This window comes from Pleurodeles waltl, chromosome 6 (assembly GCF_031143425.1).
Source record: "Pleurodeles waltl isolate 20211129_DDA chromosome 6, aPleWal1.hap1.20221129, whole genome shotgun sequence".
Lineage (NCBI taxonomy): Eukaryota > Metazoa > Chordata > Amphibia > Caudata > Salamandridae > Pleurodeles > Pleurodeles waltl.
The window spans coordinates 1,323,892,323-1,323,910,667 of NC_090445.1; the positions used below are offsets into that span (position 1 = coordinate 1,323,892,323).

Below are 18,345 nucleotides of genomic sequence, written 5' to 3' on the forward strand. Positions count from 1 at the left end.
TTAAAGGTGCAGGTATCAATAGGGTTATGCATCACAATTGTTTTGGTTATTGAGACTTTATTCAAGTATTGGTGTATGTGTGTTCAATTAATTGGTGATGCTTATGCGCTTATTGCAAAGAAATTGAAGAGATTAATGGACTAAGAAGTAGTCCAAGATCCCGGGATAGATAAGTAAGAGGAGATTTATGGTCTTCTTGTCTGCCATAGATTTGCGGTGCAGGTTGTGAAGTGCTGAACAATTAAGATAGCGACTGTAATGATTTGTTGTGAATGTACTAATATTGATTGATGTTCGTGGAACCTAATGTACAAGGGTGACACTGAATTCATTAGAGTGATTATCCCCATGGTTGAGATTTCATTTGTGTGCATGAAATCTTTTTGAATGAGAAAAGTTAGAGGTGTAAGAACCTAAATATTCCTTTTATTCTTAGTGTTTTCTTTAGAAGAGCGGACAAATGTTGTTTATTTTATGTTTGCTTAGAGTTGTAGTTTTGTGTGTATGCAACAAAATTGTAAAGGAAGGTGAACCGCTGCATGGAGTAAAGAATTGACTCATATTGTGCTGCGCTGAGATTAGCCGATTAGTGTGAAACGCCGCTCAGTGATTGGTTGGTCTGTGTAAAGAGTCGCATAGTAGTTGTGGCTTGTGTGAAGAGCTGTACTGAGATTGGGAGATGGGTTTACTGAGAAATTGACATATACAGAATAGAATCAAAACACTGATGATTTGGAATGAATTGTTTATCATTTGTCAAATTCATCTGAAATCATGAAATGTTTGAAAGCTTTTGCAAATTTTGGGAGTGGTGATATGACAATTCAAGTATGGGAGGGTGAAGAGGCACCTCCTTAGGGTACACCAGCACATTATATGGCAACAAATGTTGTGTGGCATACATGTTTTAGAGTTCCACAATGGTGCAAGATCATTGAAAAAGAAGGTTCTTTGAGCTTTCAGACATATGGTAAATTTGAATTGAGAATTATTGATATGCTGAGGGAGAGGCTTACAAAATGACTAGACTTACATAACATTGAAGCCTTTAATGCTTGTGAAAGAATAACTTACAATAAAGAAAGGGAGAAATACCAGAACAGGGCAATGAGAGCAGTGCATACTTATGCAGATGATAGATGGGATGGGCAACAGCAGGGATACCAAAAGTTGAAGAAGCCAGACTGTACCCAGCAATTACTGAGGAGAATTCTAGGAAAATGAAAAATAATAATACACTGATAAGGATTGTTAGACTTGGCATCCTTGGTGTGGTCTCCCCTAACTTTTTGCCTCTGTTTCCCAGGTTGTTGATGGACTCTGTTTAAGGCTGTTTTTGTTACTCTGGGCACTTTTCCACTGCTAACCAGTGCTAAAGTGCAAGTGCTCCTATACAGAATGTGTATGAAATTGGCTTTCCATGATTGGCATATTTGATTTGCTGCTAAGTCCCTAGTACAGTGCACTAGAGGTGCCCAGGGCCTGTGAATGAAATGCTACTGGTGGGCCTGCAGCACTGGCTGTGCCACCCACATGAGTAGCCCTGTAATCATGCCTCATACCTGCCACTACAGTATCTGTGTGTGCAGTTTTTAAACTGCCAATTCGACTTGGCAAGTGTACCCACTTCCCAGGCCTAAACCTTCCCTTTTCTTACATGTAAGACACCCCTAAAGCAGGCCATAGGTAGTCCCATGGGAAGGGTGCAGTGTATGTTTTATGTAGGACATATACTAATGTGTTTTATATGTCCTGACAGTGAAATATTGCCATACTCGGTTTTCACTGTTGCAATGCCTATCTCACTCATCGGTTAACATAGGGGATGCCTTTAAAATATAATTAAAGCATAGATTCCCTTTGGGAGCAGATAGACATGTGGAGTTTGAGGTCTCTGAACTCACAATTTAAAAAAAATCTTTTATTGGAGTTGGTTTTGAGATTGTGTGTTTGAAAATGCCACTTTTAGAAAGTAGGCATTTTCTTGCTTAAACCATTCTGTGACTCTGCCTGTTAGTGGATTCCCTGTCTGGGTTAGTTTGACAGTTGGGCTGTTTGCATCCCTCTCTAGACAGTGACACAAAGGGAGCTGGGGTGTAGCCTGCATATCCTGACGGGCCATCTGTGCTAGGAGGAGGGGAGGAGTGGTGACTTACACCTGAAAGGGCTGTGCCTGCCCTCACACAATTCGGTCTCCAACCTCCAGGTGTGTGTCTGGCGCCTGGCCTCACAAACAAGAACGACTTTACTTTGAAGGAACCTCTGCCTTGAGAAGAGCTGAGGAGAAGTGATGCCCTGCCTGTGACTGTGCTTTGTGGAGCTAGCCTGCAGTTGGTTCTTCTGCTTGTGCAAGGGGACAGAGACTGGACTTTGTTGCATTCCTGCTTGAGAAGTGACTCCAAAGGCTTGGAGTAGAGCTTCCCTCCTGTTTTGAAGCCTCAGGGACATCAAAGGCTTCACCAACAAGACCTGAGTCTCCTTGTTGTGGTTTCTAGCTTGTCAGAGGGTGCCATTCCAGTTCCTGGATCCCTGAAAAGTGAATTCCTGGTGAAAAACCAGTCTACCGACGCCAGATGATGCTGTGCGTATTCACAAAGGACGCTGCTGCCGGGAACCACGGCACCGCTTGCCAGAGGCTGAGATCCTCACTGAAGTGCGAATACGAAAACCCTGTGAGAAGACACCGCTACCACAGAGACGCGCCGCCGCCTGCCCTGACGCTGTGGACTTTGTGGAAGCCCAACGACCCTGTAGGCCTCACATCGCTACAACTACTGATCCTGCCCCACAACGCTGACATTTGAGTGTCGTAAGTCCAACGTTGGTGACGTTCCGACGCATCGCGGCACCTGCGGCCCGTGATGTCATCACAACCCCGGGAGGTCACGCCGAAGAATCGTAACTCCACCGGACTCACATCTGCTGGAATCAAGGGACCGACTTTGCATCCGATGCCGATCACCTCCACCGCCCTGTAGCGAGGAGCCGATGCTGCTGCCCGACGCCGCACTCTTCCTACCCTGTGGCACCGGAACCGATGCCACATCGAATCCAGCGAAGCCGCTCTCCCCAACTCCGTGCACCGGCTTGTTTTCTACTTGTTCTAAAGATACTGTACCTGGAGTCGACCGACTTCGTTAACGACTTCATTACGATGCTGTAATTTACAAAATTGCAGTGTTTTCACCTCAGATCACTGTTTTCTTGCTTTAAGTGCTAAATTCATATTTTTAACTGTATATTGTGGATTGTTATCGCATTTGGTCTTGTTTATTTAAATAAAATATTGAATATATTCTAAACCTGTGTAGTGTCTTTTTGAAGTGGTTCACTGTATTACTGTGTGTGTGTTGGTACAAATACTTTACAACTAGACTCTGAAGTTAAGCCTGCCTGCTCGTGCCACAATACCAAGGGGGTGAGCTAGGGTGTGATTCTCCTTTACCCTGATTAGTGTGAGGGTCCTTGCTTGGACAGGGTGTAACCTGACTGCCAACCAAGGACCCCATTTCTAACAAGGATGAAAAAGATGAAAATTAATCAGACTTTGAAAGTGATTCAGGGGATGACATTTTTGATGCTTTATTAGCTGCACGTCCACCACCATATTTGGCCCCTGTAACAAATACTGAGAGTGCTTCAACTTCTGTGATAGTGGCTACAACCCCTGATGACCCAAGTGTGATTCAGATTGAGAGACATATTACAAATGACACAGCCTGTTCTGACACAACCTATTGTACAACCTGTTATATACAATGTTGTGCCTGCATGAGTTGAGGCTGTACTGCCTCTAGGTGTTACTGCTTCTATTGTGACTGTACCAGCACCTGTTGCTAGAGTAATAACAGCATGGCCAGTACAGATTTGCACAGCAACTGCTCCAATTAATATTGTCCCAAATGCTGTAGTTCAAGGATCTTTTAGAGGAGCACCTGTAACAGGTTTATCCTGACATTGCAGAATTCGCAAATTGCTGCTTCGACACAAAACCACAGACTGTTCAGTCATTGAGAGAAGGGGAAGGATTGCCTGCAAGACACCCAAAGTTCAAGGTGAGACAAATTTATTTGAAGATGGGATTTTTCCCCCATTGTTTAAACTAGCTGCACAAAATAGAAACACAGGAAACAGTGAATCAGTGACCAGAGATTAAAAATAGAACTAGAAGAAATAATTAGTGGATGTTTAGCTTTTGAACATGGGAAGCAATACTAAGGAAAAGAACTGATTTATTTGAGCAAAGAAATTACTAGGTGTACCGCAGCTACACCTGATAAATTAAAATAATTGGCTTATAAATAATTGGCCTCATTTACAGGAATCTGATGCATCAGCTCTGAAGCATCAGATTTCTTGAGCTGCCTTGCACCCCCTTAACGACACCATGGTAGTTCTGTATTTACTATACACAACCCCATGGCGCACATATTTCACAGATATGTCAGAAATGTGGACGCATCTGTGGTGCCAAAGTCAAGCTTTGCTTTACTAGTGTCAAAAAAGTTATGCTGCTCCAGCAATGCATGGAAGGCTCCCATTTTAAAAAGCCTTGCATCAGTTTAGCGCCTGCTCTGAGCAGGCCTTAGGTTTTTGAGGCAGTGAAGGTGCAGAACGACACAGAGAAATCTTGTGGATTTCACTGCACCAGTTCTGCGTGGCTTTCAAAGGGGAACGCCTACCTTGCATACATTATACCTGACACAGGTATAATGTGGCGTAAGGCTTTAAAAACGGGTGCAATGGTTCGATAGTCCCATGCGCTACTTTGTACATGTGGCCATTGTATGGGACTGCTTAGTGCCACCCCTGCGTCAAAAAAAGTGATGCAACAGTGGCACTAGGGGCTTGTAAATTAGCCCCATAAAGGCGAACTTTCAAAAGGTGTCCCATTGCAGATATGTTTCAGGGCACAATTAGATGTTGAAACAAGTGAGACAAGGCATTCTTCAGGAATGTGATTACAGATTACTGAATTATTAAAATGCATTTGTAAATGGAGTGATTGTGAGAAATGAGAAAGCAGATAGGCAAATAAACATGAAAAGAAAAACAAATGGATGCTGCTGAAGTAAAAATAAATCCACCACCAAGCCCCCTCAGATGAAGGAGAAACTTTGCCTTATCAATTGAGAAAAAATACCAGGTGGAGGGTATGTTCATGTGCCATGGAGTAGGGGAGGTGTTGCAGCATTTATGAATAATTTTCCAGAGTTGAGGGAGAATCCTATGCAGTAGTACACACAAGTCAATTTGTGGAAATTTAGAAAATGCTGTGGACTGAGTTGAATACGGTGTTTAATAGGGTGGTTCCAAATAATTAATGGGCTGCGTGTAAAATTAGTGTACAATGGCTAAATACGTAGCAACGAAGAGATGCGTGCACTAATGCACTATCTCATATCGTAATGAGTAAATATAATGAGGAAATTACTTTTCTGAAAGGCAGGGGTTTTCCAAAAGATCTAGATTATGTGAAGATAAGGAGAACTCAGAAAGAGTCAAAAGAGTCAGTGCAACTGTGAGCGGTTGTTGCAGGCATTTCAGTAACATCATGTTCCATCATACCTTGCGCAGAGTGGTATGGGCCTCTGTGTGTCACAATTTGTTATCAGGTTGAGACTAGAGATCAGCCAACCTATACAACTTAGTGTGCTTTGCTGGTAGACTAAAGGAGTATAGGGTGAATCAAGATAGAATGAATCCCCATTCCAGACCCACTATCAGAACCCAACAGTTCCCTGTGTTGGACAGTGAGAGCTTTGGCTCTGACAATTTGCAATGGCGGAGCCTGAGGGGGGAGGGCGATTGCCTACTTGCACAGTCTTAGAGGTAGACCAGGGTGGAGCATTTGTAGAAAGTGAGGTAAATTAGCCACCAAGTTTAATTTCTTAATGACATTGGAGCTACCCATTCCAATGTTAGAACAGCGGAAGTCCCAGACCTAGCAATCTTGGGAAAGATAGCAGTTACAAGTAAAAAGATCACAAATCCAGATTCAGAAGATGTTTCTGTAAAAATAGGTTGATCAAAAAAAAAACACTGGTTTGTTGTGTGTGACCCGAGTCCAGCAAACTTGCTAGGAAGAGATTTGTTGTGCATGTTAAATTGCACAATTTATTGCACACCGGATGGTGTTGAATTCCACACACATGATGAGAATGCAGAGTTTAAGGTTGTCCAACAAGAAGCTGTCTAACTCCGTCCAGTGACAATAGTATAAAATTAGTCCCCTGATTTGAGAGAAATTGTGGACTCAAAAGCATAGAATTTCACATGGAAATTCAAAGGTGTAGAACCAGTCCATATGACAGTGAAGCCCAATAGGGTTTTTCCAAGAACACCATCATACAGTTTGACACCAGAAACAGTGGGAAGAATATCACCACTAATTGAAGTCATGTTGAGAAATGGAATCCTGAGGGAGATCTTTGGGAGCCTTGTAGTTCACCAATTATGGGCTTACAGAAACCCAACAGTAAATAGAAAATTGTACAGGATCTTCAAAAAGTTAAGGACATTGTTTTTCCATGTTGTCTCATGGTACTTAATCCAGCCACCATCCTTTTTCAAATTCCATGCACTGCTAAATGGTTTACTGTTATGGATCTTTGCCACACCTTTTTTCTCCATGCCATTGCATGGAGACAGTCAATTCATGTTCTTTTTCGTGTTTCAAGAGTTTTTGCATGTTGCCTAGTTCCACCAGGGTTTACTGAAAGTCCCTCTATTTTCAATCAAAATTTTAAGAAAAATCTTGAGTCTCTTCAGATGCCTTCCGATTCAGTTCCTGGACAGAATATCAAATACCTCCTTATGGTATCAAGTACTAGAAAAGCTTGCAAACAGGATACCATTGCCTTACTCAATCATCTAACTTAGAATGGACATACAGTGTCTCTGAGCAAACTGTAATGCTGCCAAAAAGAAGTTCAATCCTTGGGACATATTGAAAAAGGAACGAGAAAGGTATCACAGTATAGAATTGAGGCAATTTTGAGGATGAGTCCACCCAAAACATAGAAAGAAGTCAGAATGTTCCCGGAAATTGTTGGATACTGTAGACATTGGATATTACCCGTTCCCCTGGTGGCGAAGCCTTTTCTGAGGCTGACACATCAAAATGTGTTTGATCCACTTTCATGGGACGAGTGCTTGAAAGCTTTCTCTGGCTTGAGACAGAGTCCTTGTGATGCCCCAGAATTAGGAATGCCAGATTATAGTAAGATATTCACATTGGTTTATAGTGAGAGTGGAGTTGCTATCTCTCAGTGCTTACTCAGATGCAAGGAGATTCTCAAAAACCTGTGGCTTATTTTTCAATTACCCTTGACCCAGTAGCTGCCTGAGTGCCCGGCAGTCTAAAAGTCACGGCAGCAGTCAGTGTCAGCATAGAGAGGTTTGAAAACATAGTGATTGGACATCCTTTAACTATTAAGGTCCCTCATTCTGTGGGAATTCTGCTTACCAAAACGAAAACACAGTACATGACAATTTTCAGAAAATGTGGAAGTAAATCCCTGCGTCAGAAAACATTGTTTTGAAAAGACTTTAGTTTTTAAAACCATCCACTTTACAGCTGTTACCAAAAAATGGTGTAAGAAATAATTTTGAGCATGTTTGTCTAGATGTCACAGATTTGTGCACCAAGCGAAGGCCAGACATTAAAGATGAATCACTGATTGAGACTTATTATGTAATCCTTATGGATGGCTCATGTTTGCGAACCAATGACGGTGTCCTGAGAGCAGCTTAGAGTGTACAATGCAAGAAGCTGTACAAGCTTCATGGCATCTATGTGTTACCTGAGCACAAGTTGGAGAACTGATTGCCCTTACAAGAGCTTGCAGTCTATCAGCACAATTGAAAGTGACTGCATATACAGATAGTGGGCATGGCTTTTTGTGCTGTCCATGACTTTAGACAGTTATGGTCACAGAGGGGTTTCATTACTTCATCTGGCTCATTTATAAGGTATGACAAATTTGTAAAGAGTACTGGAAGCACTGTAGCTGGCAACTAAAGTTGCAGCTGTTAAATGTGCAGATCACAGAAGTGGCAATGGATATGTCACAGTTTGAAACAGATTTTCTGATGAAGTTGCAGATTATTATGTACTCTTGGCCTGCACATTTATTGGGGCATATAATGATAAATCTGAAGAGGACACTGTCTTGTTGATGTTGTCTGCAGATGACAGTTGGGAAGACCTCAAGAGAGTGAAAGAAGATGCTTCAGAAGCAGGACAACAGGCTTGGATCAGATCAGAATTTTGGAAAAACGTAAGTGACATTTGGATTTCAGCAGATGGAAGACCAGTGTTACTAGACAGTCTATTGTTTCCTATGACACAACATTTCCATGGCCCAACATGCTTAGGGGCATATTTATAATCCCCTAGAGCCTCCTTGCGCCACAGTAGCGTAATTATTTTTGACATAAATGTGGCCCAACAAGCCGAAATCCCATGGCATATTTACAGAGAGGCGCAATGCATGCATTGTGCCACTCTGTAACCCTTTGCGTTACATTATGCCTGCGGCAAGCATAATGTATGCAAAGGGCGCGTTCCTACGCTAGGGGAGCTGAAAAAATTGCACAAAGAAATCTATGAGATTACCTTGCACCATGTATTACAGCACTTTTAACGCCTGCTTAGAGCAGGCGTTAAAAGGGGGCTTCCATTATTTCGAATGGCCTCTATGTAATCTGCAGGCGTAGCGCCAACATTTTGATGCTACTCCTGCTGAGTACATCAATTCTGTCACACTGAGTGATGCTATTGCCCTCAACCCTGCGTCATAGTGTGCTGAATTTGAAATATGGTACACACATGGTGGTGGTAGGGGGTGCTAAGGGGGCGCAAGGAAAGTGATGCTGTACTCAGTGCTGCGCCACTTTCCATAAATCTGCCCCTTAGAGAGAAATGCAATTGTGAGGTTGTTCAGACAGAATTGGTTTAATACCAGGTTAAGGATGCTTGCAGATGAATTGTGTTACTGTTGTGTAACATGCCAGGAGATGAAAGTAGGGAAAAGAACAGTAGTTACACTAAGTCATGTTGAGCGATCGGGTGGTAACTTCAATAGAATGCAGATGGACTTTATCGAGTGCCCTGTTTGTAATGTTCTGAGAGACATCCTGGTTATAGTGTGCATTTTCTCTTGATGTGTGGATGCCTACTCAACAAGGAACAATGACAGTCTCACTGTAGCTAAACTACTGTTGACCGTGTTAATGCCAAGGTATGGAATGCTGGTTTCTCTGGAATCAGATTGCGGGACTCATTCAACAATGAGGTCCTTAGGATCTTGGGTGCAGTATTACAAGTGGAGCAGAAATTACATTATGGCTATCAGCCAGAGGCGTCTATGATTGCTGAACTGCTCAACAGTCCCAGTTGGTGAAAGTCGGTGCCCACATCACAGAAATGACCTGATGCTTTGACTTTGGTGTTGATCAGTCTTCTAAGTACACCTGACAGAAAGAGAGGATTATCGCTGCGTGAGACCCTGAAGGAGCTTGCAATTAGATTGCCTGCTGTACCTGTGAATGCACTTGTGAACATCACAGGTGACATGATACTTGATTACTGCAAAGGATGAGTTGCTGTGGTGCATTCTGTTTCTCAAAAGATTGAAGCTGCCACTGCAATTCTGCATCAAGAGCAATGTCATGACCTCATCACTAGGTGTTGGTCAAGAAACATGTAAGAACGTCTTGTCTGGAGCTAAGGTGGAAAGGTGTTTTTAATCATGATTACTGCTTTTAAGTGTTCAGGGTGCCAAATGTGGTGCATGCACTGCTTACTCAGAGAACAAGTGATTCATATGATGAAATAGTGTTCTTTGAGCCAGAATAAAGAGCACTGGTGACAGTACCACCGCAAGGTGTACAAGTACAAGGGGCAATACCACAAGAGGCACAACATCAAGTAAAAGAAAGGAGTTAAGAACTACAGACATTTGCACCTATTCAGATTCTTGAGATCTCACAAAGCGGCATTGAAGTTACTGGTGAAGAAGCAGGAGAAACAAGAGCTGAGCCTGAAGTGACAATTGAGTCATCAACATAAATACTAAAAGATCCAGGTGAAAGAATGAGTACTGGATCAAGAAAAGTCACTTACAATGCTGACTAGCCAAGAACATATGGTCGGAATAAATTGAGATCAAGTGTATCATTTGAATGCATATCGCTCATAATTGCTAAGGGGACAGAGTCAACCGGTATAAATGATACAGAAGGGGAAGACCAACAGGCTCCAACGAGATTTAAAAAGAGTGAGAGTACCTTGTTGGAGCTATACTGCATCTGAATGGACTTACTACATGAATCAAGTAATAAAAATCCCAATATCAGATTTGCTTGATTTGATTACAGTACTGTATGGACCACCTTGACGGCATATTGAGTTTATAATTGGAGAAAAGCTGCTGAAAAAGATTTCTGAAAAAAAAAAAAAAAAGTTGTCTGAAAAATGTAATTGAATGTAGAATACAATAGAGTGAAATAAAGCTGTTAAGTTGCCAAACAAAAATTTTTTAAGAAGATTTCCCTAGGCCCAAGACTGCAGTAGAAGAGTAGGGGTAACATTTTAGAATTAGATGGAGAGGGTTAAGAATGACTATATGAAGATTGCTGTGAATAGGGCTGTAAGAACTAAATGTACTAAAGAAAAGAAGAAAAATTGAAAGGCTTCTTGTGCAATAGCTAACATAATAATTTATTGCCGTTTTTGCTGCTACACTTTCTGTTTGAAAAGATCTGACTTTAGACAAACGTGTTTTGCAACCAGAGCAAGATGCACGATTATGATTATTGCATTTTTAGTAGTATTAGTACCTATATCACACTGAAGAAAGAGAAATCTGTATTTGCATTTACTAACATGACATCTGCACATGTAATAGATGAGAATACATTGATAGCTTCATTTGTAAATTACGTGAAATACATTATACAAGAAATGTTAATTCTAGGTTAGTTCAAGAATATACACAAGCTTTAGATGCAGGGGATTGTTATGTGTGTGCAACTAACCTTCATCAGCTACAGAGTAGGTGACATACCATTACATAACTTGTCATATGCAATACATGTAGTATTTTGTTTAGCTTAGTACATAGGCAACAACATTTTAAATGTTATTATTCTAAAATTGACATGACTCTTTCAAAGGTTCTTTTGCAGAACAGCATGAATTTACAGCTGCAAGTAAAGAAGTGGAAACAACTTGGCATTATATAAGACCATTCTTCCCTGCAGTCACTGTTAAGGCAGAGAAGAATAATTTGACTTGTTTAATGAAACCATTGGAAAACCCATTTATCATGATGTTAGAGGAAAGGAGAATACACATTTCACACAACAAAAATAAAAATGAAGATGCTTTGAAAAATATGTGGAAAAAAATAACAATGAATACAGAAAGAAAATGCTCTACCATAATTTGAAATTAAGGAGCAGACGAAAGGGAAAATATATCTGTTTTCAGAAGAAACCAACTTAGAAAGAGCCCTGTAGGTAATAGTAATTATGAACACACATTTGAATTATAGGATGGTTCATGGCAAATTTTGCAGGGGGAAGAACCAGCTATTCTAGAGTTTATTTTGTTTGTGGACAGGATATTTATTTCAAATTACCTGTAGATTGGGAGGGTATATATGTCATGTTTATAGTATGGATGCTTTGACAATGACACAAGCACACAGACACACACATAGCAATAGTGAAGAAACACAATTAGTAGGAGACATTTGTGGTGCAATTATTCCACCTGTAGGAGTGATTTTAAATGATGAGAAGAACAGAAACTTTCAAATGTAGTGGTCAAGTTAGCAATTAATACTTCTGAAGCTTTATTAGTGGTTAACATAGAATTTTCAGGGGCATGGCCAAGATAGCAGCCGCTTAGGACTCTATTTGATGTGCTCCGAAGAAGGACGATTATTTATCCTGCAGTAATCCCTTCTATCCAGCAAAAATTATTGTGGATTACCAGCCCGGGCCACATGTACAGTGGATCAGCATTGGCCGATATCACTTTGGAGGAGAGTGTCACTGTAGTGGAGACAACCAGAGCAGGGAGCAAGACTGGTGGTGGGGCACACAACAAAGCGGAGGCACTGTCAGCTGAGGACTAAGCTGATGCAGCTTAATTACAGCTCTACTTGTCTGGGGGCATGGTGAGCAGCTGGCCCCCAACACAGTCCTTGCCCAAGGGTGCAGCTCCTGACCATCCCACAGAGGTTCCCTGGTATGCGGTGGCCATACCTTTAATAAGCTGCGCGTGGTCACGATCCATGGCTGGAAAGACCAGCAGCTGCCCAGCCCCAAAAAGACATATGTGCTGCCTTACTTGATTGGACCAAATCAAGTGCTGCAGTGACTCCCCTGAGTGTCGAGATGCAGCGCAGCCGTTGAGATAACTCTAACCTGCCTGAGACAGATACGGTGCTGCTGGCGAGGTGCCTTACCCATTGCTATTCTGCTGCTTGCCAGAGGACTCCCTGACACTTTAGAAGGTGGGCCCTCTGCACTCCCCAGTTTGTCCCGGTGCGACCTTGTCACAAGTCTCTCCCAGTGACTTCCCAGATACCTCTTAGAGGTGATTGAGGAAGCCAGGTCACGTGGCCAACTTCCAGATTCACAACAGGAAGCATAAATAGTGGTTAAAGTGGGAACATCGAGATAGCGAAGAGGAACCTCACCAATGTTGACCTAGATGCCCGTTAGTCGGGGGCTGGAAATGTAGATATATACACTTAGACACAACACTGACTGCTGTCAGACACTGCGAGGATCACCCATGTCAAAGCAGTAAGATGGTTAATGAGGCAGTTACCGCCTATGCGCAGTTAACCTTGTCCTGGACTGAACGCGACGGTATCTTAACACACTCGCTCTCATGATTAAAGGTAATCCCACAACCAGTGCAAATTAAAGTGAAGGGGACCACGTGGGGTCCGCACTCGCTGGGCGCCTGGGCTCTTTTCCACCTTACAACAGACACTTACCCCATGTGAATCACCATCGTGTACATAGTTTTGCTGGATACTAGATAGGAATTTATATATACTGAACGCATGCAGAATACAAACTGTTTAAACATTCCATGTATGTCCAGAACTAATCCTGACTTATTGATTGCTGGAAAATGCATAGAAGTCTCTGAATGTTATAATATCTAATGGAAATAACTAAAGCTTTCAGTTGCGTATATCATATTTGTATTACCAATGTATCAGAATAAAATCTTAATAAAATATCTTAAAGAAGATTAAATAGTGGTCCTCCCCAAACCGCTGGATGTCCGAGCCTTCTGCTCACTGTCCCTCCTCAATCTTGATTATAAAATCCTTGAAAAAATGCTAGCTAACACACTTCTCCTGCTGATCAGAATAATTGTTCACGATGACCAGTCTAGATTCATGCCAGGCTGTAGCACCTTTCTCAGCATGAGCTTGCTTATAATTCATGACACACCTCTGGAGGCTTGCGACATGGTTGAGGCATCTCCTGAGATTGAAAAAGCCTTCGATACCTGGAGTTGGGAGATTTTACTCATGACCCTGCAGCTCATGGGATTCGGAAAGGGTTTTTGGAGTGGATTCCCACATTGTATTGAAACCCAATGGCTAGAGTAAGGCTGGGCCAGTTGATATCGGATGGTTTCCCCATTCTGAGGGGCATCCGGCAGGGATGCCCACTATCACCCTTCCTCTCTGCGATTGCCATGGAACAAATTGCCGGTCGCCTGTGGAAATGTGCGCAAGTCTGGGGAATTCCGGAACTGCAATCTCACCACATTGTGTCCCTTTATGCAGATGATGTGTTGGTCTTCCTGCACGACATTGGGCCTTTGCTGCCAGACTTAATGTGGCTACTCAATGACTTTGCTGCCATTTCAGGCCTAAAATCAACTGTCCCAAGGGCTGCCTCTTCAGAACACTTGCTCAAATGGTGCTATGACACATTTAAACATCTTGGTATCCAAATCTATCACACCAACAGGATCCTCAAAGAGAGCAATGTGGGTCGGGCGTGCACTCAGTGCGTGGCTCACTCCCTTTTTAGTGCTCACTGCCCCTGTCTCTGTTAGGGTGAGTGGTAGTGGCCAAGATGATGGTGCTCCCTAGGTTCCTGCATTTTATTTGCCACACTGGCAATTGTACTTCTCAAATGTTGTTTTTCAGTAATTGAATGGGCTTCTATTGACCCTGATATGGAGGACAGCCACAGGCGAGTAGCTCTACCCATGGCCCAACATCCACTCCTCAAAGGCAGAATGGGCGCACCTAACTTTGAGCTAAACTACTCGGGCGGGACAGCTTCAGTGAGTGCTGAGCTGGTTGGGTACCACAAGGAGTGCTGAATGGACAGCTGTTCGAGCTAAACTCGGTGACATGAGTGTCTACACCTCGCTGACTGATCGCACTTGACCTCCACAAAGAGGTTCAAACCTGGGGATGGTAGCGCAAACATATTGATGATGGTTTGTACACAGGCGTTTCCCCCTTACTCACCATTAATTCCACTGGACCCACTGCTGAATATGTGGAAGCAGCTGCTCAACACAACCTGACCATATGGAAAGCGGAGAGTTTGGACACCCTGAGAGCCCTATTTCATGAGGGAACACTTATGTCCTTTGCGGACGTTATGGATACATATATCCTGGGCGTGGGTCACTCTCTAGCTCGCCCCACCATTCAACAGGTGTGGAGAACCACTTGGAGAACTGGAGAGGCAGAACCACCTCAATTGCCCGTCCTACACACGCTACTCATACACAGAGAACACGCAGGCTAACTTGTCATTATACGTGGCACTGACGACTGATGCTGTAGCAGACAAGGAGAAGGCACTGACCGAGTGGAGCAAAGTTCTCCATAAGCTGTTGACAAACAAGGCTAGGGCATGGACTCTACAGAATGTAAAAGAGGTATCCAGGAACCCCAGGTTCCAATTTATGCAACCTCTCCCTCTAACGCATCAAGCACATATTTCCTATGAACACTCCTGAATCCCTGAGATATAAACTGGCGGAGGCGTGATTCTACCACATGGTGTGGGATTGCCTACCACTGCAACTGACGTGGGTAAAAATTACAACTACCACAGCAGAACTAGCTGTCTATACACTGACTTCTACCTCTGAATCCTGCCTTCTTGGAGCGCGTCCCAAAGTCAAAGGAGATAAACATCACCACCATTTTATTTGACGTTCTGTTTGTTCTTTTTAATGACAAATTGCTATGCAATGAAAAGTACCCACAACCCCAAATGGTTGACTACACTACTACAATGGGCATGTGCGGAACCCAGCATGCTGTGAACGCTGCATGCTGAGGGAATGGTGCATGTAGGGGGGAACATGACCGCCGCCGGCCTGGCTGGGACCGCCAGAAGACCGTACCGCGGTCAAAAGACCGCGGCGGTCATTCTGGGTTTCCCACTGGGCTGGCGGGCGACCGCCAAAAGGCCACCCGCCAGCCCAGTGGGAAACACCCTTCCACGATGAAGCCGGCTCCGAATGGAGCCGGCGGAGTGGAAGGTGTGCGACGGGTGCAGTAGCACCCGTCGCGAATTTCAGTGTCTGCTGAGCAGACACTGAAATTCAAAGTGGGGCCCTCTTACGGGGGCCCCTGCAGTGCCCATGCCATTGGCATGGGCACTGCAGGGGCCCCCAGGGGCCCCACGACACCCCTCACCGCCATCCTGTTCCTGGCGGTCGAAACCGCCAGGAACAGGATGGCGGTGAGGGGGTCGGAATCCCCATGGCGGCGCAGCAAGCTGCGCCGCCATGGAGGATTCCCATGGGCAGCGGAAAGTCGGCGGTACACCGCCGACTTTCCGTTTCTGGCCGCGGCGGTAGAATGCCCAAAGGAGCACCGCCAGCCTGTTGGCGGTGCTCCCGCGGACCCCGGCCCTGGCGGTTTTTACCGCTAGGGTCGGAATGACCCCCATAATGTTTTATCAAGATATGCCAGCTAGATTGTTGGGAAATCTGAAGCGCACACACTCTCAATCTTAAGAACCAAGCTGTGCCCCTTTTCCTTGACTCGAGCAGGCTCCCAGGGTGCAAGCTCGAGGTGCCGCTCCCAGCTGGGGCACCATCCCTCTCTCTGCCTTTCGCCAAGGGCAACAATATTGCATACATCCCAACATTTCGAAGCTGGGCAGTGGGAGATTTAAAAAATAAATCGGGGGAATTGTATTTCTCATTGACTACATTGAAGCAGACGCAATATTAGAACGGAAACAATTAACAGTAATCCATTTTTGGCTTAAAAATTTGGGAGTTCTCATTCTGAATCAGGTCACATACAGTTATGTCTTTTTCTCCCATCTTCCTGGGCAAAGTTTTATAACTTGGTCGGGATCTATTCAATTTTTTCTTATCTAAGATGCTCTGCAGCAAACAAAAAAAGAGGAAACGCTTCTCATGATTGTTTTTCTGCAGTAAGGTATCTCTTCCTGCACAAAAACAATCATCTCTCAAACACAGACACCCTTGCACCATAGTGCAAGGGTGCCTGCATTGGCACATGGCAACCCATTGTGCACCAGTACAGGGGAAAAGGACAGGAATGCACCATATCTTGTAGATGTGGTGCATTACTGCCCTTTTCTTTTGACGCAGAGCAGTGCAGCAAGAAGGCTTGTGGCTCTGCCCCGTGTCAAATGATTTAAAATATGCCCCTGAGTTTGTTGTGTTAAAATCTCTATAAATAGATGTAAGTTGAAGTTCAAGCAAAAATTGTGTTATATAAATTTTGTAATGGTTGTACCACCCATTGTTTTTTATTTTTGTCCTGAAACAAATATATGTCTATATTTTTTACTTTTAAGCAGCAAAATAGTGCAAAATGGTTCTGCTCTTTTATTGCACCAGTGCATCGTTTGTGTAGCATGGCCTGTCGATGGATGTTGAGGTGCTAAATAAGTAAAAAAAAAGTCTAATAACGTTTAAACCATGTCATGAAACCCTCTTGTTGGCACATCAAACACACACATTACTTACCAAGAGAATGGAAGGAAGATCGTGGCATAATCTCAGGAGCGACATAGGGCTCACAGTCATCTTGAATCCGCTCTCCGTTCTTCAGATCCACCCAGTCTCGGCCGTGAAATTTTGGGGGTACAATGAAAGGCACACTTTTATTCCTGAGAATAAAAACAAAACTGTTCAGCTTCATAAACAACCTACTAGCACAACCTATTAGAAGATAGTGTTTTTATTCATGTCAGCACAGCCTAGAAATTATCCGAAGGAAAATGCCCAGGAGCTTCAAATTGGAAAGTCAAACTCATTGTCCCACAGCTGCAAAAGAAAGAAGCACGGTTACTCAGATCTAAGGCCCAAATACCTTGTTGCCTTCCCCTGCATCACAGGGAAAGGGCAGGAATGTGCTGTAGTTGTCCAATACCACACACTTCTGTCCTTTCCCCCTGCTCTGTGGCCCTTTTGGCAGCCTAGTGCCAATGCAGTCAACCTTGCACCATGGTGCAAGGATGCCTGCATTGAATGCAGGATTGTTTTGTGCAGGAAGGGACACTTTCCTGCACAAAAACAATCCTGAGAGACTTTTTCCTCGTCCTGTGTGTGCTGCACAATTCAACACACATAAAAAGAGGCACAAATAAGGAAAAATAAAGATATTTCTCCTTGTTACACCTCTCCTGGGGAGGCATATTTTTTTGACTCATTCCCCGGTTTACAAAGTTTAGTAAATCGGGTAATCTGTCAAAAACCATGGGAGTTGCTTGGGAACATCCACTCAATGCCCATGGAATGCCTCTCTGGCACCAAGTAAGGCAACGCAACGATTTGCAATGCCTTTCCCTAATCCAAATTTTTGAAGCCATTCAAAGCCAAGCAAAATGGCTTTGCGTGAATTTAAAAATATTGCTTAGTGGTTTGTACCGTGAATGTACCATGTTGTGTGGTGGATGCATGGCGCAAAATGCTCATAAATATGCTCCTAAGTTCAGACATGACTTGGAGTGCAATGTCTATGGGTTTGAACTGAGGCTTATTATTTGGGAGGTAATACCATGTCCAGTCGCAGCTCGCTACCCTAATGAGGAGGGGGATGGTGGCGGCGCGCGAGGGGTGGGGGGAGAGGTGGTACACAGGAGCAGGTTTTAAAATTAATTTAAAAAATGAAAATAAAATAAAAACTTACCTGCTACTCGCATGCCGCTTCTCACCTCTGTCTTCCCCCTCAGGCACAGGCTCAGAGGCTGCCCTGTGGCCAGTCCTGACACTGCTCAGAGCAGCATCAGGATTGGCTGGAAGCGCCCTGGCTGGGCGCTCCCAGGAAGACTGGGAGT

At 43.6% G+C, this 18,345-nt stretch overlaps 1 protein-coding gene across 1 annotated transcript in view; it reads right to left on the bottom strand.

Annotated features, from left to right (window-relative positions):
• The window catches only part of LOC138300824 (synaptotagmin-15-like), a 294,951-nt gene that overhangs the window by 126,960 nt on the left and 149,646 nt on the right, over positions 1 to 18,345 (bottom strand). The window contains exon 3 of the mRNA XM_069240628.1: positions 17,033 to 17,175. Coding sequence (XP_069096729.1) covers positions 17,033 to 17,175 — 143 coding nt within the window. The remainder of the gene's footprint in view (positions 1 to 17,032; positions 17,176 to 18,345) is intronic.